General features: G+C 44.9%; 2 protein-coding genes across 2 annotated transcripts; one reads left to right on the top strand and one right to left on the bottom strand.

Annotated features, from left to right (window-relative positions):
- Positions 1–480: 480 nt before the first annotated feature.
- On the bottom strand, positions 481–10466 carry LOC128936238 (cathepsin E-like). The gene is made up of 9 exons (XM_054275005.1): positions 10411–10466; positions 10059–10236; positions 7351–7468; positions 6726–6844; positions 6059–6258; positions 5267–5389; positions 4174–4318; positions 1653–1751; positions 481–1564 (listed from the first exon to the last, which is right to left on the bottom strand). Exons 1-9 carry the CDS (start codon positions 10464–10466, stop codon positions 1385–1387), a joined length of 1218 nt encoding a protein of 405 aa, XP_054130980.1. The 3' UTR covers positions 481–1384.
- Positions 10467–14199: 3733 nt separating this feature from the next.
- On the top strand, positions 14200–16044 carry LRRC10 (leucine rich repeat containing 10). Its single transcript, XM_054277910.1, has one exon. It carries the CDS (start codon positions 15010–15012, stop codon positions 15844–15846), a length of 837 nt encoding a protein of 278 aa, XP_054133885.1. The 5' UTR covers positions 14200–15009; the 3' UTR covers positions 15847–16044.
- The last annotated feature ends 663 nt before the right edge of the window (positions 16045–16707 follow it).

Raw genomic sequence — 16707 nt, 5'->3', positions numbered from 1 at the left:
GGCTGTGATTCCACCAAGGCCAACAACGGATATTGCCTTTGGTCTGTGCCAGGCACATCCAGACAGACAGACAGCAGAAAGTGCCTAGGGCCACCAACCTCTGTTCCAGGGACCACCCTGGGGTCAGTCTCCACCTGCCCATGGCTCTGCCCTGCTGGGAAGGTGCCCATGCCCATGGCTGGGACTGCAGACATTTGCAGGCTTTAGGAAGATACAAGCAGCCCCAACATGCCAACACACTTCTTATCCTCCAGGACAGAGAGCAACCTGAATTTTCAATTGTTGTTCCACCCTCGACTCCCCTTCCTCCCAGCACTGGAACCACTGTAAAGAAACAGAAAATGTAACTGAAACAGCACTAAGGTAAAGCAGATTTTGTTTGGACAAGTTTTATTCATGTGTATGGGGTTTAGCAAACAAATAACTCAATGGGTAGAATTTAGGTGACTCTTTTGCCAAATCAGCACAGCTACCTGTGGCTGTTCCATCTGAAACTCCTGCCACTGCTGACAAGAAGTGGCTGAGCAAGGGGCAGTAGATGTGTAGTGCTGGTGAGCGGGTCCCATAACTCATCTGAGGGGGAGGAACACTGGTATCCCTTTGCACAGGCTGCACTCTGGGTTTCTAATGTGAATGGATGCTGCTCCAGCTGCTCACACTGCCCAGGGGGAGAGGAGTCAGGCACTAAATGCAGCATCTGACCTAAGGCACAGACATCAAATGCTGAGACCCAAAAAGGAGAATTATCAAGGTATTATGAATCCCAGGGGAAAAGCAGGTCTGAGAGGTGGCGTAAGGAGCAGGAAACTGTGCAAGGAACAGTAGCTGAAATTAGTGGTGATGCCACACAGGCATCAGTCAAATTCCCTTTCATATAAGCTGGTTGGAGCAAGCTAATTTAAAGAGAATTTCCATGGCACTCAGGAAATAAAGTTGAACAAAACCTAAACCATGGAAAATCCTGATGGAAAGGAAAGCTGTAGGAAATGAGGTGGAAACTAGTGCACAAGAAGAAAAAAAGCCAGACCAGGCACGATTAGGATTAGTTTTGCCCACACACAGCTGCTGTCTTTTCAGCCTGGCACAGTTCAGCATTTTTATTCTTCCTGATCTTTTGCAAATCTGAGTGCTGACTGGCTCTGCTGCTTTATCCTGAGAGCTGTAGTGTCCATGAGTTACTCAGGAAAAATTGTTTCACTGATGTAAACATATAAATATTTAACCAAACTATATCATCTGGGACAAGGATCACTGCAAAGTCCTTAAAACTTAGAGAGGAACAACACAATGTGCATTTAGGTCCAGAGTTGCAGTAAAAGCTCTTCTTCACACATGTGTTAAAGATCATTACATTAACTTAAGACAGAATAAATGCTATTACAGCTTAGTAGTAATCCTTTCTGTGAACAGCTTTTGCAAATCCCACTCTGTCATTCCCACGGTCAAAAATACAGTAAAACGCAGACATGAAGACATCTCCTAAAATCCAGAGCGAGCCCGTGCGAGTGGGGATGTCGAGAGACTGAAAGCCACTCATGCAGAAGGTTTGGTCATCAATAGACTCCTGGAAGGGAAAGCACATGTGCCTGCAGCAGCCTGCTCCATGCCCAGCTCAGGGAGTGAGTGAGGAGCAGGCTGCTGCTGACACTCACCTTTATGATGTACTGCTCTGCTGCCAGCCTGTACTCGCGGTGTCCGATCGTGAAGCTTATGTGAGGCAAGCTCGACAGCCTTCTGCAGTCTACGAGAAACTGGACACAATGCACTGACTGAGATGGGATTGCTTTGTCTTTCTTCAAGTATTGCTCTTGGATTCAAGGCTTTTGGAGTAGGTAATAGTGAATTTACTACAGAGAAACAGCATCAGGCTGGCTTACAGCCTAACAGTGCCCTCCAGCTTTCGTGTACTCGGTCAAACCAGCCCAGCACCCCAGACCACTGCACCCTAGGGACCCCGGGCTGATGAAAATCCTTGCAAGTCCCAAAAGAAAGGAGGTGAAGGGGCTCTGATATCCTCCCTGTGCAACTCAAAGGCAAAACTAAGCATGTGAACCCCAGCCAGCCTACATCAGCAAGGTCTGCTGAGCAAAAGTTCTCCAATGCTCTGGCCTTGACAGGGCAGAGGGAGCTGCTCAAGCCACAGAGGGAGCACCCTGTGGGTGCAGTTCACCCCAGGTCCTCCCACATACCATCACTTTAGGGGGAAAATAGCTAGTGAGGAACACAGCGCTTTGTGCTTTTACTTTGCCCTGGAGTGGGATTTAAAGAGTTGAAGGACTAAACTCTGGCACGATCATTAATGTACATAAATAACATATTCAGTTACAGTAACAGAGAACATAATGTCCTGGCCTTTCTAGTTATTTCATAAAACAACTGTTGTGGGAAACAGAACTGTAGAATGCTCCAAGTCCCAGAGGAACCTTTGTTGTAAACTGTAGTTTTTTAAGTCACTTTTTAGAGGCTTCCTAGAAGGAAAAACCTGCTTTTTGCTGTTTTTCAATCTATTTTATGAAAACATAACCCTACATCTTGTGCACACTTACCAACTGTCATACCATTAGAACAAAACAAATCATGGGACAAGGGTACAAAAAGCCAGTAAAATGATTTGTAGGATACAAGAAGCAAGACATAATTCTTTTACATAGCTATTACAGAATAGTACATCCAGAACAAATCAATCCTTGCTGAAAAGAGATAGAAGTTCTGGTAAAACCCAGGGTGGATACACTCACTTTTACTGGGATAAATTTGAGTCAATATGTGCAGTCTGTCTGTGATTGCTAAAAATCTGTCTCAGAAACTCCTATTTTCAGGATGTTTTTTTGTGAAATCTGAGATACCAGATGAATGTTCTCAGGTCAGCACTGGTGTATATATGAACCTACACAGCAATGACCCATTCCTTGTTTGTATTAGGCTGGTATAAGTACATTGGAAATACATATTTTATCTGTGTTCATTAGCATGAACCACTATAAAATCAACTTGTTATCACAGCATACTCTTTGGCACGTATCTAAAAAGTTGAACAAAATCAAGATTAAAGGTTTGATTGAGAAACAATCAGGAGCCTCAGGAGCTACACAGAGGTCACTGCAAGTCCTCCTCTTAAAAATGAAAGTGAGTTAAGAGTCCACTTTAGTCTGCCCTTTGTCCAGTGCACTGGGCACTTGCAATACTCTTTATTTTCTTCCAAGAGTAGCTTTGGGTCAGGATCAAGACAAACTGAGATTAGCTCAGTTGGTTTGAACATGATGCTAAAAACATCAAGGCCATGGGTTGCATTCCTGTACAAGCCACTCCTGAGAGATGGACTTGATGATCCTTGTGGGTCTCTTCCAATTCAGAATATTCTGTGAAATGCAAAGTTAACAAAAGCCACACAGGGTTTGTTAAAAAAGTTAACAAAAACTCAGTTTTGCTTGAGCACTGGAGCTGTGGCAATGTGCTGGTGACCTGTGGGAGCCAGCCAAGGGCCAGCAATAGGCATGGTAAAATAAACTGGGTGTAAAATAAACTGCTCTTTCCCTGAAGGCAGGACAGGAAGGAGTGGGGAGGAGTGTCAGCAAGGGAGATGCAGGAGGCAGCAGCAGGGAAGAAAGGAAAACCAGGAAAGGGTCAGTGGGGTAAGGTTCAGGAGAAAGAGTAAGAGCCAGCAAGACTTGTCCTGTACCCTGCAAGGAGCCAGCATTGTGAGTGACACTGACGTGCATCTCTCCCAGGAGCTCTGGCATGACACCAACTGCTGACAGTGAGGGGCCCTGTCAGTGAAGCCACTGTGGGGCTGTCATTAAAATACCATTCCTGACATGGCGGGCCATCAGCACCAAATCCCTCCTGGCTTGGGAGAGCCAACAGCTAGAGCTGGGACCTCAAAAAGACTCCAAGCTTCCAAAAGAAAATTATCTCTCATGCAGAGTACAGATCCATTCCTCAGTTCCCATTATTTCCTTACACACCAGTATAGAAGATAAAGTGAACGTTTAGGAAAAGGACTGGGACAAGGCATATAGGTCAAAAGCAGCTTGGCTCAGAGCTCAGTGCTGTCCTGGAAACAAGGCCTTCGCTGGCACCTGTCCAAGCCATCATTTCTGTTATTTTTCAACCCTTTGCATCATGTACCAGTTTCTCTTCCTCTCTAGCTGTTTTCTGCTGCACAGTTTTTACCTCTCCAGTATTTGATGGGCTTGCCCCAATATATGCCTGCAATCGCCTGATTTGTGAAGAGGGGCCGGTGATAAGAGAAGTGCCCGAGTCAACGATGGCCTCGCAGCCATGGGAGCAAAATGCCACCCGGCCCTGGATCTTTATACTGCAAATGAAAAAAGAAAAAAGAGCAGCTTTAAGCAAATGGCATGTACACTGTGACTGAAACACTGTATTATTGCTAGCTAAAGTATCAGAATATGACTGCAGTTAATCCCAGACAACAAGTGACAGGACAAGAGGAAATGGCCTCAAGTTGCACCACGGTAGATTTAGATTTGATATTAGGAAAAATTTCTTCACAGTAAGCATTGTAAAGTGTTGGAACAGGCTGCCCAGGGAAGTGGTAGGGTCACCATCCCTGGAAGCTTTCAAAAGATGTGTGAATGTGGTGCTGGACGACATGGTTTAGTGATGTACTTGGTTGTGGTGCTGGATTGACAGTTGTACTCAATGATCTTAAAGATCTTTTCCAATCCTAATGATTCTGTGTTTCTGTAATTAAAACTAGCTGCCAACCTTTGCTAAAGACAAGAATGTCTGTGGATCCACTTTTCTCTCTTGAGAATCCTACAACTCTAACCATGTTCTTCCTGCTGATGAATTTGTCCTCACCCCCAGGTATGTGTTCTCATCAATTTAGGCAGAGTGCTAGAGGTGGGACAAAGGAACACTGGCTACTTTGACCAAAGTTAGCAGGACAGATGAAAGCAGGACCCAGAGCTGGATTCTATTCCTGGGTGCCTTAACCTCTTAACTGAACAGTCCACCAAGACTCACCTTGACCACTGGTGTATCATATTAAAACATACTAACATGCTCTCCCAGATACCAGCCACCCAGGTCACAGCAGGTTTACAGAACTAACAAACCCCAATCTCATCCTAGTGAACCCCTCTTTCAGGGGCTAGAACGCTGCAGCTGAGCCCTCCTGCTCCTGTGCCACCAGGTGTTTCTGTCTCTGGGGGTTTAGCTAGGGAGGTGAATTTCACCAGGTTTTTTATACATACATACATACATACATACAGACAGACAGACAGACATACATACATACTTGTTCATGTGTATTTGCCAGTAGCTTTTCTCAGTGACTGGGACCCAGTGGATTGAACCTTTGTAGAGAGAATGGTCTATTCCCCCCAGAATCAACTCACCGCCGTTCTCGGTGTCGTCTCCTCTGAAAGCAGAAAACAGGTTAACACAGGCATGGGAGCGTGCCAGTATGCACAATGAGATCACACTTAAAAAGCAGAAGTCAAATCACAGCCCTTTCTCAATTCAGATATGATGGCTGAAAGGGATTACTACTAAATTGTCACTGTATGTTTTCCAACTCATACCCTCCAAAAAACCTCTGAGAAGACTTAATGTGTACACCAAGGTAGGCATGGGGAGCAAGCTGAGCCAGTTGCTGCTCTCAGCTCAGAGGAAACACTAAAGAAATAGGTGGAGTTGCAGCTGGGTCCAGATTAGGGAACAGTATTTTTCTGAACTGTGGCTATTTGCGTGTAGCACAGCACTTCTGCTCATCTGCTTGGGCCAGAGGGAAACCTCTGGCAACTGACATGGTGAGTCTGAGCCGAGAACTTTTCTTTTATTTATGACCCGCTCCAACAAGAATAAATCTCTGTCCAAAAAGTCGTGGTCTTCTTCATAACATTTTTTTTTTCTTTTCATGCTATAATCTTCAATGTCAAATTGAAAACAAAGAAACAACACAAAGAATCAAAAAAATTGGGGGGAATGTCTTTCTAGGGTTGAAGCTTTATACAGATGCACAGTTGTTTCTATCAACAGTTAAAATAGATTTACTTCTTTTTTTAGCAGTGTTATTTTAAAGACAGACCTTTTCAGATAGAAAGAGAAGACTGGTTCCTCTACCAGCTGCTGGTTCATGATGCTGTCAAACACAGGCAGAGCGTTGCCCACTGCTAAGGAGGGGTAGCCTAAGCCCAGAACACCATCAAAGTGGGCAAGGACAAAAGTTGTTCCTGGCTCGAACACTGACTCGCCAAAGTCCTGTCCCTTGATGGAGATGTTACTTATCTGTTTAGTAAAAAAAAAGAGAAAACCATCAACCAAGCAAAGAAAAACCACAACTGACAGTAATGACACCACCAATAACAAGAAATTAGCCATATTTCTGATCCATATCAATGCATTCATTCAGTTTATAAAGCCTGGCTATCTTTGTGTGGCTTGCATCAACATAGCACCTGTCCATTTGGCAGGTAGGCAGCACTGATTCCTTAGAATGCCTTAATTATGTGGCTGCTTCTTCATTAGCCCAGAAGAGGATCCAAGAAGACAAGCAGAAATGAAAAATAAAATGTGATGCATTTGTGTTAGTAGCCCAAAGCTGAAGCAGAACCCACACCTCTCAGCTTGGTGGGACCTCACCCTGCCCTTGCCTAAACCAGGGAAGGTTTTCCGTGGTAAGGAAACTGAAGTGCCCTGCAAACAGCTGATGTGGAGGCTGACAGCCATTTTTGGTGGCTCACCTGGACACTCACCTGCAGTGTGTCTCTGCCAGCAATGCCCAGAAGCTGTCCTGAGCCATACTGCAGGGAGAAGGCTTCCCCTCCATGCTCATATGAATCTGACTTGAAGGACTTAAATTTCTGGTGTACCCCTACACAAAAAAAAATGACATCTCTTCACTGAGGGGAGGTCCTGGCAACCCACCCACTCCCCAATGCAGAACAAGATGAGATGTAGGAGAATGAGATTTTTCCTTCTCTCAAGAGAAAAGTGCTGAAGAAGTACTGCAGGCACCTCAGTTCCCCTGCAGACATACCAGTTTTTCTGTACCTGAGAGGTAATTTTGCATTTTAGAGAAAAACTAGAACAGAAATGGGCATTTCCACCTTTGTTGGCAGGTCTCCCAGGTCTATTTTCACACCTTTTACCTCGTGGTGAGTGCAGAGGGACTCTGGGCTGTTGCAGCCGCTGCCTGCCCTGGCTGCAGAGTGCCATGAGGGACAGAGCAGCAAACTGCGGAGAGGAGAGGAGCTGTGAGGGATGCTCTAAACCCTCCCTTGCAGATCCCTGCTGCAGGCAAGCATTTGGGAAAGGAGAACTGGGGAAGGTCTCTGCAGCCACGTCAAGAGAGGGGCCAGGGAGAGCACCATTTCTTACGGCAGGCCTCGCTGATGCAGTAGGCGGACGGGACCCAGAAGTTGGAGGAGCCGGTGTCGAAGACGACGGTGAAGCTCTGTGGCGGTGTCCCCACGCTCACCACCCCGTAGTACTGAGCCTGCGGGAGGAATGAGGCCCTAAGCCCCCGCAGCCTCCCGCCGGCTGCTCTGAGGAAGAGCCGGGATCAGGAGCATCCCACAGCGCTCCCTCAGGGCCTTCTGTGCAATTCCATTGAAACGGGAAGGCAGTCACACGGAGCGTGTCTGGAGCATGATGGAGTCATTCCCCTCTTAGCCCTCACAGCAACCACCTTCATAGGATATGTCCTACCATGAGGCCAAATGTCATTCTGAGGAGCTATAGTAATGACCAACCTATTCTCAGCAATCACCTACATTGGACAAACACTAGTTGAATGAGCCTGAGGTGGATTCTCTGTTGATAACCCCACATTAACTCGATTCTTTGCCCTTTGCTTCCTCCTCCCATTCGTCATCGTAGGCCTCACACTCGTCCATCTCACCTTCCTCCACGAAACAGGATCAAACAACCACTAGGCATCCCCTCAGACTGCGACAAAATCCTGGCAGATCCTAGGGGGTCAAATCCGTATTCGTATGGGGGTAGTTTTTCTGAGTCGGGTGTTATTTGGGCGAGTCAAAAGTTTAGTGCAGTTAAGAGGATGCTTAGGGTTAGTGATAGGGCCAGTATGAATAGGATTATGTTTATTACACTTCTCTGGGTTTAAACCAGATTCTAAGGACTGGAAGTCAAACGTAATTAGTGTACTAGAAGAGTAAGATCCTCATCAGTAGACAGAAATGTAGAGGAATAATCATACGACGTCTACGCAGCAGCTTTGAGCAGCAGGTTTTACTGCAGCTGAATGAATGTGTGGCATTTGTAAAGCCTTTTAAGCAAATATTCAGCTGGGTTCCCTATGGAGTCAGCAAATCCTCTTGCGCTGGCTTCAGAGGTGGCAAGGTCACCCTCAAGATGAAACTCTCACATGACCACACAGACTTTCAGGCTATTCCTTACTGATGTCAATAAGAAAACAATGTTGCAAAGTCAGGACGGCCTGACTCTGCCAGCTTCAGAGGGCTCTGACCAGGGGCACAAACACTGTCTTATGTGGCTGCCCTTTTTCCTTGTAATTAGCAACTATTGTAGCAAGTCAAAAACTATTGTGCTGCACAAACTGTGCCTGATGTACTGGACAAAGTTCAGCCAGCAGATGAAGAAACCACTGACCATCCCTGGATACCAATTGAGACTGAGATAATCTGTGAACACGTGAATGCTGGAGTGAAGTGCTTATCCACATCCCGAATACAAGTGTCTGAGTGCTCCTATCTGGCCCTGGAAGAGCACTTCAGCATTAAGAGACCTATTTTTAGGAAGAGGTATTTCTGGAATTCAACCACAGATAGAAAAGCAATAGCTAGTGCCAAACTTTTTTCAGTAATACAAGTATTTGAATATGTACCTTCAAGTGCACAGTTGTTAATTAATAAACTGATGTTTCTGACCCCAGAATAAGCAGTCTGAATGACACAATCTTGAAAGGGCAAGCAAGCATGCCATTTAAGAGAATATCCAACTATACAGTAGGATTCTATTTCTTCCTGCATTAAACAAACCTAAGTGATGTTCATCAAAAAAAAAAACAAAACACATACAACCAGAAACGCCACATACACACTGCAATAAAACCTTTCCTGGTGCTACCTGAATATGCTGGGGAAGTGGGATTTGCTTTGCTGTTTTGAGATTCTCATTTATCCCTCTTTGAAATAAGCTTTAGAGCAGGTTGAAGTGTTTCAGTGTCCTTTGTTCATTTTCACATACTTGTTTCTTTATTCTTTATGGCCTTCAAGTGTCAGTAAGTTCTTGCTGAATGAATTTGGCCTTCCCTTTGATTCCATTCCCTGTTCAGGTGAAGACTTCACAACATTTCTGCAGCTTAGTTTCCCTTCAGATAAGCATAGCAGAAAAACCAAATGAAACAGAAAACAGAGACCATCCAAATGGACAAAATTCTAAAACCAGGAAAGACAGCTTACAAAATGGTACACCTGCTGACTTGCCTGTCTGATATCCAGAGAAATTAACATTTTTTCCTTTTTCAGTTTAGATGGTAAATCCTCCAAGGTCAGTCTCCAATATTTAATACATATTAAACTCCAGAGATAAAAGCAGAAAAAAAACCAAACCTCTACTTAAGTCTTTGTCATCACCGATTTTTGATTCCACCTGATCAAATAAATGAGATTTGGGGGATTTTTTTATAAGACAGCAGCATCCAAGAGTCTGGTAAATAGAACATGACTAATGAAGCAATCAGATTCTGTTGTGAAAAACCCTGTAGTTTGCCAAGACTGATACAGGCAAACCTCCCATATTTCTTTGGGGACCCAACCAAGTCCACTACAGACCTGTAAAAAAGTAAAACTTGTCACAGGACTACCACTGCTACTCTACATCAGCTTTCTACTCAGGTCCCATGCTATCCTAGATCTAGACATGCTTTATTTTGCAGATTGCAACCTGTTTTTTTATGATCTAATATTTATAGCATAAAGCAACAAGACACCACAAGCTCTATAATTTCATTGACAGACTAGATTTGAAATGTGCTGGGAAAAGAACCCTGCCTCCAATAGAATGATGAGTCCTAATGATTGCATTACCAAAACTGTACTTACATTCATGTAATCATACAGCCTTTCTGAAGCAGTTCCTACTGATAAAGCAATATCTGCAGGGAAACAATGCAGATACCTCCGGGCAAAAACATCAGGGTGGTGATTCCTCCAAAATTCCTCTAATTCTCCCTTTTCCTTCAGCTGTTTCTTGATAGATTTGAATCGAATCAAAGGGATTCTATGCAAATAAAATAAACACACAAAAAAACCTGATTGTCCTTTCTAGAACTGTCATATACTCCATCTATTAAAAAAAAAGGTTTCTTTTTTGAGACCTCAAGTAGCAACAAGCACATGTAACCCATGAAGCCAGCTGAGATGTGTGCCAGTGAAGGCAAAAGAGTTTTCTTACCGTTCCACAGCCACGATGAGCGGGATGTAAACCACTGCCAACAGTATTGTCCTCATGGCTCCAAGAGGTTCAGAGTCTAATGACTCCTTTGCTCACAAATCCCTTTTTTATGGCCTGCTGTCAGCTGAGGGCTGCTCGCCAGGTCAATCAATCGCAGGAGGTCAGTGCTTTGGCAGAAAACTGATTCATTTACCCTCAGACTGGTTTGTGCAAATAGTGATGTCCAGTGGAGCTACTCAGATAACCAGGGCACAGTCTAGACCAAACAGACATTTAATCAACAATCCTTGATGTCTTTTACATAAATATCATTCATGGGTTGAGCTTGGTTCCTGCTAGAATGAGAAAGAGGAAGCTGTCCAAGCACTTGCTGCTTTTCAAGCTTGCTTTAGTGAGATGTTGCTCAGAAGTGCTCAATGCAGAGAAAGAGGACAAAATATACTATACATCCATTTCCCTTTTGCAGGAGACATTTCAGCAAGGCCGAGAAGACATTTGGTGGGCTTGTGACAAGTCACCTCCTAACAGCTGAAGTTTAATTCCCTATCTGTGAGAGAGTTCCAGTCTAAACAAAAATGTGCCATGCCATAAAATGGATCTTCAAAGTAAAAAACACAACAGTACAATACAGCAACATACAGTAAACACCAGCAATAATTTTGCACACATTTCAGCAAGACATTTGGAAGAGCTCTCTTGGATTTATTTTTGGGCAAATTTCCTGGGGTTAGTGGCTCCCACCCCTGCAGGCGGGTTCAAGTCTAGCCTGCAGAGAAATAATGGTGTCAAAAAGGGGCTGATTTGGCAGAGCACAACCCCCAGCCTGTCAGCTGCCCAGGAGGAAGCAGAGCACTTGCAAGACTTTTTGAAACTTTCCTCTGCAGAAGAAAGAGCAGTAAGCAACCACATACTGCAGCCTAGCATATACTAAAGCTAACTTTGAATAATCAGCCATTTTTGTTCAAAAGGCTGTGGTAGGATGCTGGGAAAAGAGCAACCACTTTTTTTTCTTCACAACACACCATGTATTTAAAATAAACTGCTCAGTATGCAAAGGTGAACTGGAACTAAGGAATTCTCCCAAAAGAGAGCAGATGTGCAACAGCACAGCAAGGAGTGAATGTCAAAGGACACAGAGGAGGCAGGAGTTATCATCTTCTGCTCCAGCAGCAATGTCAAGAAAAAATAGCAGAAAAACCCAATCACACAGCATTTGTGAGCCAAGAAGGGGTCTAAATGTCCATCACAGACTTCAAATAAATACAAAGCAAACAAAAATTGCTCCTTTAAGTCAGTTCCCTTGCTATGTCAGACTGAGTATGGGGTATGAAAGCCTTAAAATCATTACGTTTAGAGCTCTATTTATTAGTTGCCCCAGATTTTGAAATACAGTTTGCTTTTTCCAGCGTACATCCAAAATTGTAAGGACTAAAAAAACACAGCAAAGGCTGAGCCTGGTGTCATTACACAGCAGCAGGCAGAGCTTTGGAACTGAAAAAGCACCAGCATCTCTATTATAATATCTTGCTTCAAAACATAACAGAATCTCAAAAATGCTTATTTTCTGTTGATTTCTATTTTATTCTAATTTTTTTTCAATTATATATCTCTGAGTAATATTCCCCACTTCTCCTGAACTCAGAGGTTTTACACAAGTTATCAGCAAATGATCACATTTTCCGCCCCACAGTCATGCCAGCCACTGAGCTGCAAGAGCTGGGTGCTGGAAATGGGAATGGTGAGCAAAGATTTGTGAAATCTAGAAAGAAAAGGCATTTCTCAAGGAGCCCCCACCTGTCACTTGATGCACAGCAGAGCAGATGTCATGCCCTTGGGTAGGGCAGTGCTGCTTTGACAAGAGCAAGACAATGTCTGTGCCGAGTGCCTTTATCACTTGAACTTTTCCTCAAATGCTACAAATGCTTCTGGGAAGTCGATCATGTTCCTGTTGGAGGGCACCACGGTGACTTTGAAGACATGAAGCTTTCAAAACACCGCCTGGGTCTACTGTGAGGACTGCCTTTGCCTTAGTGGCTGATTCTCAGAAAGAACACAATTGTTCATTTTACTGCAAGTGTAGTCCTTTATTAATCCATACAGAGGTTATTCTTTCCCAAATTCTCTGATCTCACTCTATGTTCCAAGCAGACATTAATTTAGCTAACAGAGGTACAAAATGCAGCAACAAAAGGTCATTGTGACCTTTTTTGATAAGCTGGAATAATGATTAAACTACAGTGCAGAGGATCCCTAAGAAATAGTTATGTGCAGCTTAAAAGTTCCATTAAGGAGAAATAATTCAAGTAGGAAAAAAAAATCCATATCCATATCTGCAGACTTAGTACTTTGCTAAGTTATTTGTCTACATATGGATTATTGAGAAAAAATATGCCTAAACTATACCATTAATATATTCTTAGCTATGCTCTTGTGTTATTATGATTAGTAGGTTATCTGAAAAAATCTGTCTAAAAGACAAGGCTTTGCTGTGGATGTCTATTCATTATTAATTATGCCAAATGCATTTGGTTTTCCACAGCTTTATTCTATAGTGCCTTAAGGGGAGGGACACTCGCCTTCAAAAGGTGCCACGGCTGTTTAGAAATGAAAACAAATACAACAATCTGCTGACACATTCCCCACAGTGGTCCTCTGACAGGCCACAGAGCATCAAAGCAGTAAAGAAGTGTCTAAAAGGAGATTCTGATGCAGTGCAAACTGGCTTCTTGCTTCTGGGATGCCACAGACAGCACATCCCACCATCAGAGAGGGAACTTTCAGGCCCTCTATTCCACAGCACCACCACAGATGACTGTGCCATCATCTTTGTTCTCCAGGCTTGATGCCCTGCCCAGCTTCTCCATCTAAAACTGATTTTATGGCACTCAGGTCCCAGCACTGACTGCTCTCTGTCCTGTTGCAGTACTGTTCCCCAGGTGCCCTATTGTTCTCCTCCATACATTTCATAGCATCACTGCTGCATAGCACAGCCACTCATCTTGTGGGGAAAAGGCTCATAAACATCCTATAGCCTATACCCAATTGATAGCTAAGAGCTGCTTTACATTTGAAAGCAAGTGATAGTAGAAAGCTCTACATAACTAGATTTGACCAGAAATCCAGAGGCCACCTTAAGTGGTTCTTCAATTTTCTGTTGGCTCTGCTTTTCGTTTTTCAAGAGTGTGTGGCTCTCAGCAGTCACAGATTCTGGCAGTATAGCACCTAATACCCCAAAACCAATTGCAGATTGTTCAAAGAAAGTATACTCCCTAAATAATGGTAAGTGTGGGAAATTACAGCAGTGAGCTGTAGATATCAAAGCAAAGAGCCAAGTGGTGAAAAGGCTATTTTACCTTAAAACACTCTGCCAGCTTTCACAACCAAAGTTCACGGCAGAGCTATGGCCAACACACGGGCAGAACAACCACAGAATAGGTTGGGTTGGAAGGAATATTAAGGATCATATAGTTCTAACCTCCCTGACGTGGGTAGAGACAAATGAGTACCCTGGGAAAATAGCAGAAGCTCAGCATTTCAAACTATGCAGAGGTTCCTATACATGGGTATGCTCCCAGAAATTAGTACTGAACAGCAAAATGGATGATGATGCGACTAGAGCAGTTTACACTGTCACATCTAAATAGCCATAACTTTTCAAAATCAGACTTACTTCATTCATAACAAGTGAGAATCTTGATGGAATCCATGGGAGTTTCTTGACAGGTTTTGGTACAGACACAGGAACTGCAGTAGCACAGTTGGAAAGCAGAGGGAGAACAACCTTGGCAATTTGTGATAGCATATTACACTGAGATTCAGACAAGGAGTAAAACAATGTAATGAAAAAGGCCCTACAGACAAGAAGTAAAATGTAATGAAAAAGGCCCTACACAATCAAGAGTGCCAGAGGCTATAATAAATACCATTAAATTAGGAACATAAACAGTAGAACTGCTCAAGATAGCAGTTTGCCAAGTATTTGTGTTAAAGCTTTAAGGTAAGTACTGGGGTGGCAAATTACACTCTGAAATCCATGTACTTGGTGCCTTTCAAAATACATGCCTGAAAATGCCACCCATCTTGAAAGTCAGTCAAGTCTTAACAGGTATTTTAAACAACAATTTGATTATATGCAATATCTCTGCTGAAAGTTTCATGAAAGTTAAATATCTAAGCTTAAAACTTCAATCTGCTGTGGTGTTTGCTTTCTCAAGCCCATCCTTGCTGCCTGCATTGGCTACACAGACAGCACAGCTGCAGCAAGAAGTGAGGGACCAGGTGTGACCCTAATTTTGTCTGGGGCAAAATCAGAGAACATTTACAGTGTGCGAGAGGAGGAAAGAAGGAATGCTTTCAGGGGGAGGGCGAGCATGTGGGAGTGTGGGTGAGAGAGGGAGACCTGGGCCCTGAGTCGTCCTGCCTATAATCCCCGTCACCAAACACTCATTCAGTTATCAGAAGCATTTCAGAGCCCTCGAGATTAATGGCTGGTGCCATGTAAACAGAGCCTTATATTGGGAAGAACGAGTTACCAACAAGCCAGTGTGCAGAGGGAGACCGAGGCAGCCTCCTGTCCCTCGCAGTCCCAGCCATCCCGAGATGGGCAACAGTTTGAAAGCCATACTTGCTTTTGTGCCCTCTAACAAGTGCCAGAAGTACCTCCTAGAAGACCTAGAAGAGATGCCAGTGGATAAAATGGTCGATCTGAGTGGCAGGCAGATGAGACGGCTGCCTGTGCACATCTGCTCTTTTAGGGAATTGGTTAAGCTGTACCTGAGTGACAACAACCTGAACCATCTGCCCCCCGAGCTGGAGCAGCTGCAGAACCTGCAGATCTTGGCACTGGACTTCAACAACTTCAAAGCACTGCCCCTAGTTGTGTGCACGCTGAAGCAGCTGTGCATCCTCTACCTGGGCAACAACAAGCTGTGCAGCCTGCCCCTGGAGCTCCGACTCCTGCAGAACCTGAAGACGCTGTGGATCGAGTCCAACTGCCTGCAGTACCTGCCCGAGGTGGTGTGCGAGCTCAGCCTGCTCAAGACGCTGCACGCGGGCTCCAACGCCCTGCGTGGGCTCCCCCGGCAGCTGCAGGGCCTGCAGGAGCTGCGCACCATCTGGCTCTCGGGGAACCTGCTGTCCGAGTTCCCGCCCGTGCTCCTGGACATGCCCTTCCTCGAGGTCATCGACGTGGATCGCAATTCCATCCGCTTCTTCCCCAGCCTCGCTCACCTGCCCGGCCTGAAGCTGGTGATCTACGACCACAACCCCTGCAGGAACGCGCCCAAGGTGGCCAAAGGGGTGCGCAGGGTGGGCAGATGGTCAGAGGAGAGCCCGGAGCCCCGCAAGCGATCGGGGGCGGTGATAGATATCGCGCTGGACGAGAAGCCATTGCTACCTCCTGCCGCCAAGGCCGAGCCCGACGCCGAGCCCTGCTGACGCTCAGCTGCCCCTTCTGGCCAAGGTGGCAGCGCACTCCCGCCGCCGCCCAACCTCTACCTCTCCCTTGCTTGCTGGTGTCCAGGGAGCACCACACCGCACGGCAATCTCAGGAGTACGTGCACCAGCTTGGAGATAATGTGACAGCACAACTCTTGTACAGACACCTCTTTGTCTTTGTGCAGCACCCAGCACCCTCCCTAGAACAGACTCCTGTGTCCCACACTGGGACCACACAGAGTTCACAACAGAGATAAGACTCAGTTTAGATGTTTGCCATGGGCGGATTGCATGGAGCACATACGGACTTGCTGCTCCTCACCCATGGGCTCACTCTTCTCCCTGCCACCTTCTTGAGGTGTCCCAGCTCAGCTGAAACCCGCTGCTCAATGTGATCCCCACAGCTCTAAAGCAGCACTGGTCTCAAATTACTTTATCTGAAACACAGCAATACCTTGAAGGCTTCCCTGTCTGCTGAGTGGGAAGTGGTAGCAGAGTCCCGGCTGCACTATCAAGAAAACAGCACATACGTACAGGGGGCTCTCCTCTTTCTTCCTGCAAAATTTGTGACAACTGTTTCATCATTGCTGAGCAGTATTCAAATGATAGTGAGGAAAGCTGTAGGCTTTGGTGCTGGGTTTTGTTACTGACAGCACTGCCTCTAAGGACAGCTGTAAAGGAAAAGTTTTCATGCAGGAGCAAAGAAGAAAATCAAAGCCTGACTAAAAAGGAAAAGCCACAGGAGCTGCAAAGGTAAAGTTGCATGAATAAAATCCAGGCCTGTGAGCTGTCACTATAAGCTTGCACATAATCTGACGAGACAAACTTTACTCAGATGATTTCAGCTGGGTATTTCTCAAG

The sequence above is a fragment of the Melozone crissalis genome, unplaced genomic scaffold (assembly GCF_028551555.1).
Source record: "Melozone crissalis strain CALT ecotype California unplaced genomic scaffold, PUWL_Pcris_2 ptg000004l_1, whole genome shotgun sequence".
Classification (NCBI taxonomy): Eukaryota; Metazoa; Chordata; class Aves; order Passeriformes; family Passerellidae; genus Melozone; species Melozone crissalis.
The sequence above is the reverse complement of the archived record's forward strand: the minus strand, read 5'-3'. Positions and strand labels throughout refer to the sequence as shown.

Excerpts from the sequence above, each read along its gene's own strand:
- LRRC10 (XM_054277910.1), top strand. The coding sequence starts at position 15,010 with ATGGGCAACAGTTTGAAAGCCATACTTGCTTTTGTGCCCTCTAACAAG.
- LOC128936238 (XM_054275005.1), bottom strand. The coding sequence starts at position 10,466 with ATGAGGACAATACTGTTGGCAGTGGTTTACATCCCGCTCATCGTGGCT. Across the intron at positions 6,845-7,350 it reads CTGCATCAGCGAGGCCTGCC|GGGTACACCAGAAATTTAAG; the intron begins GTAAGAAATGGT and ends TTTTTTGTGTAG. Across the intron at positions 6,259-6,725 it reads CTGGCAGAGACACACTGCAG|ATAAGTAACATCTCCATCAA; the intron begins GTGAGTGTCCAG and ends TTTACTAAACAG.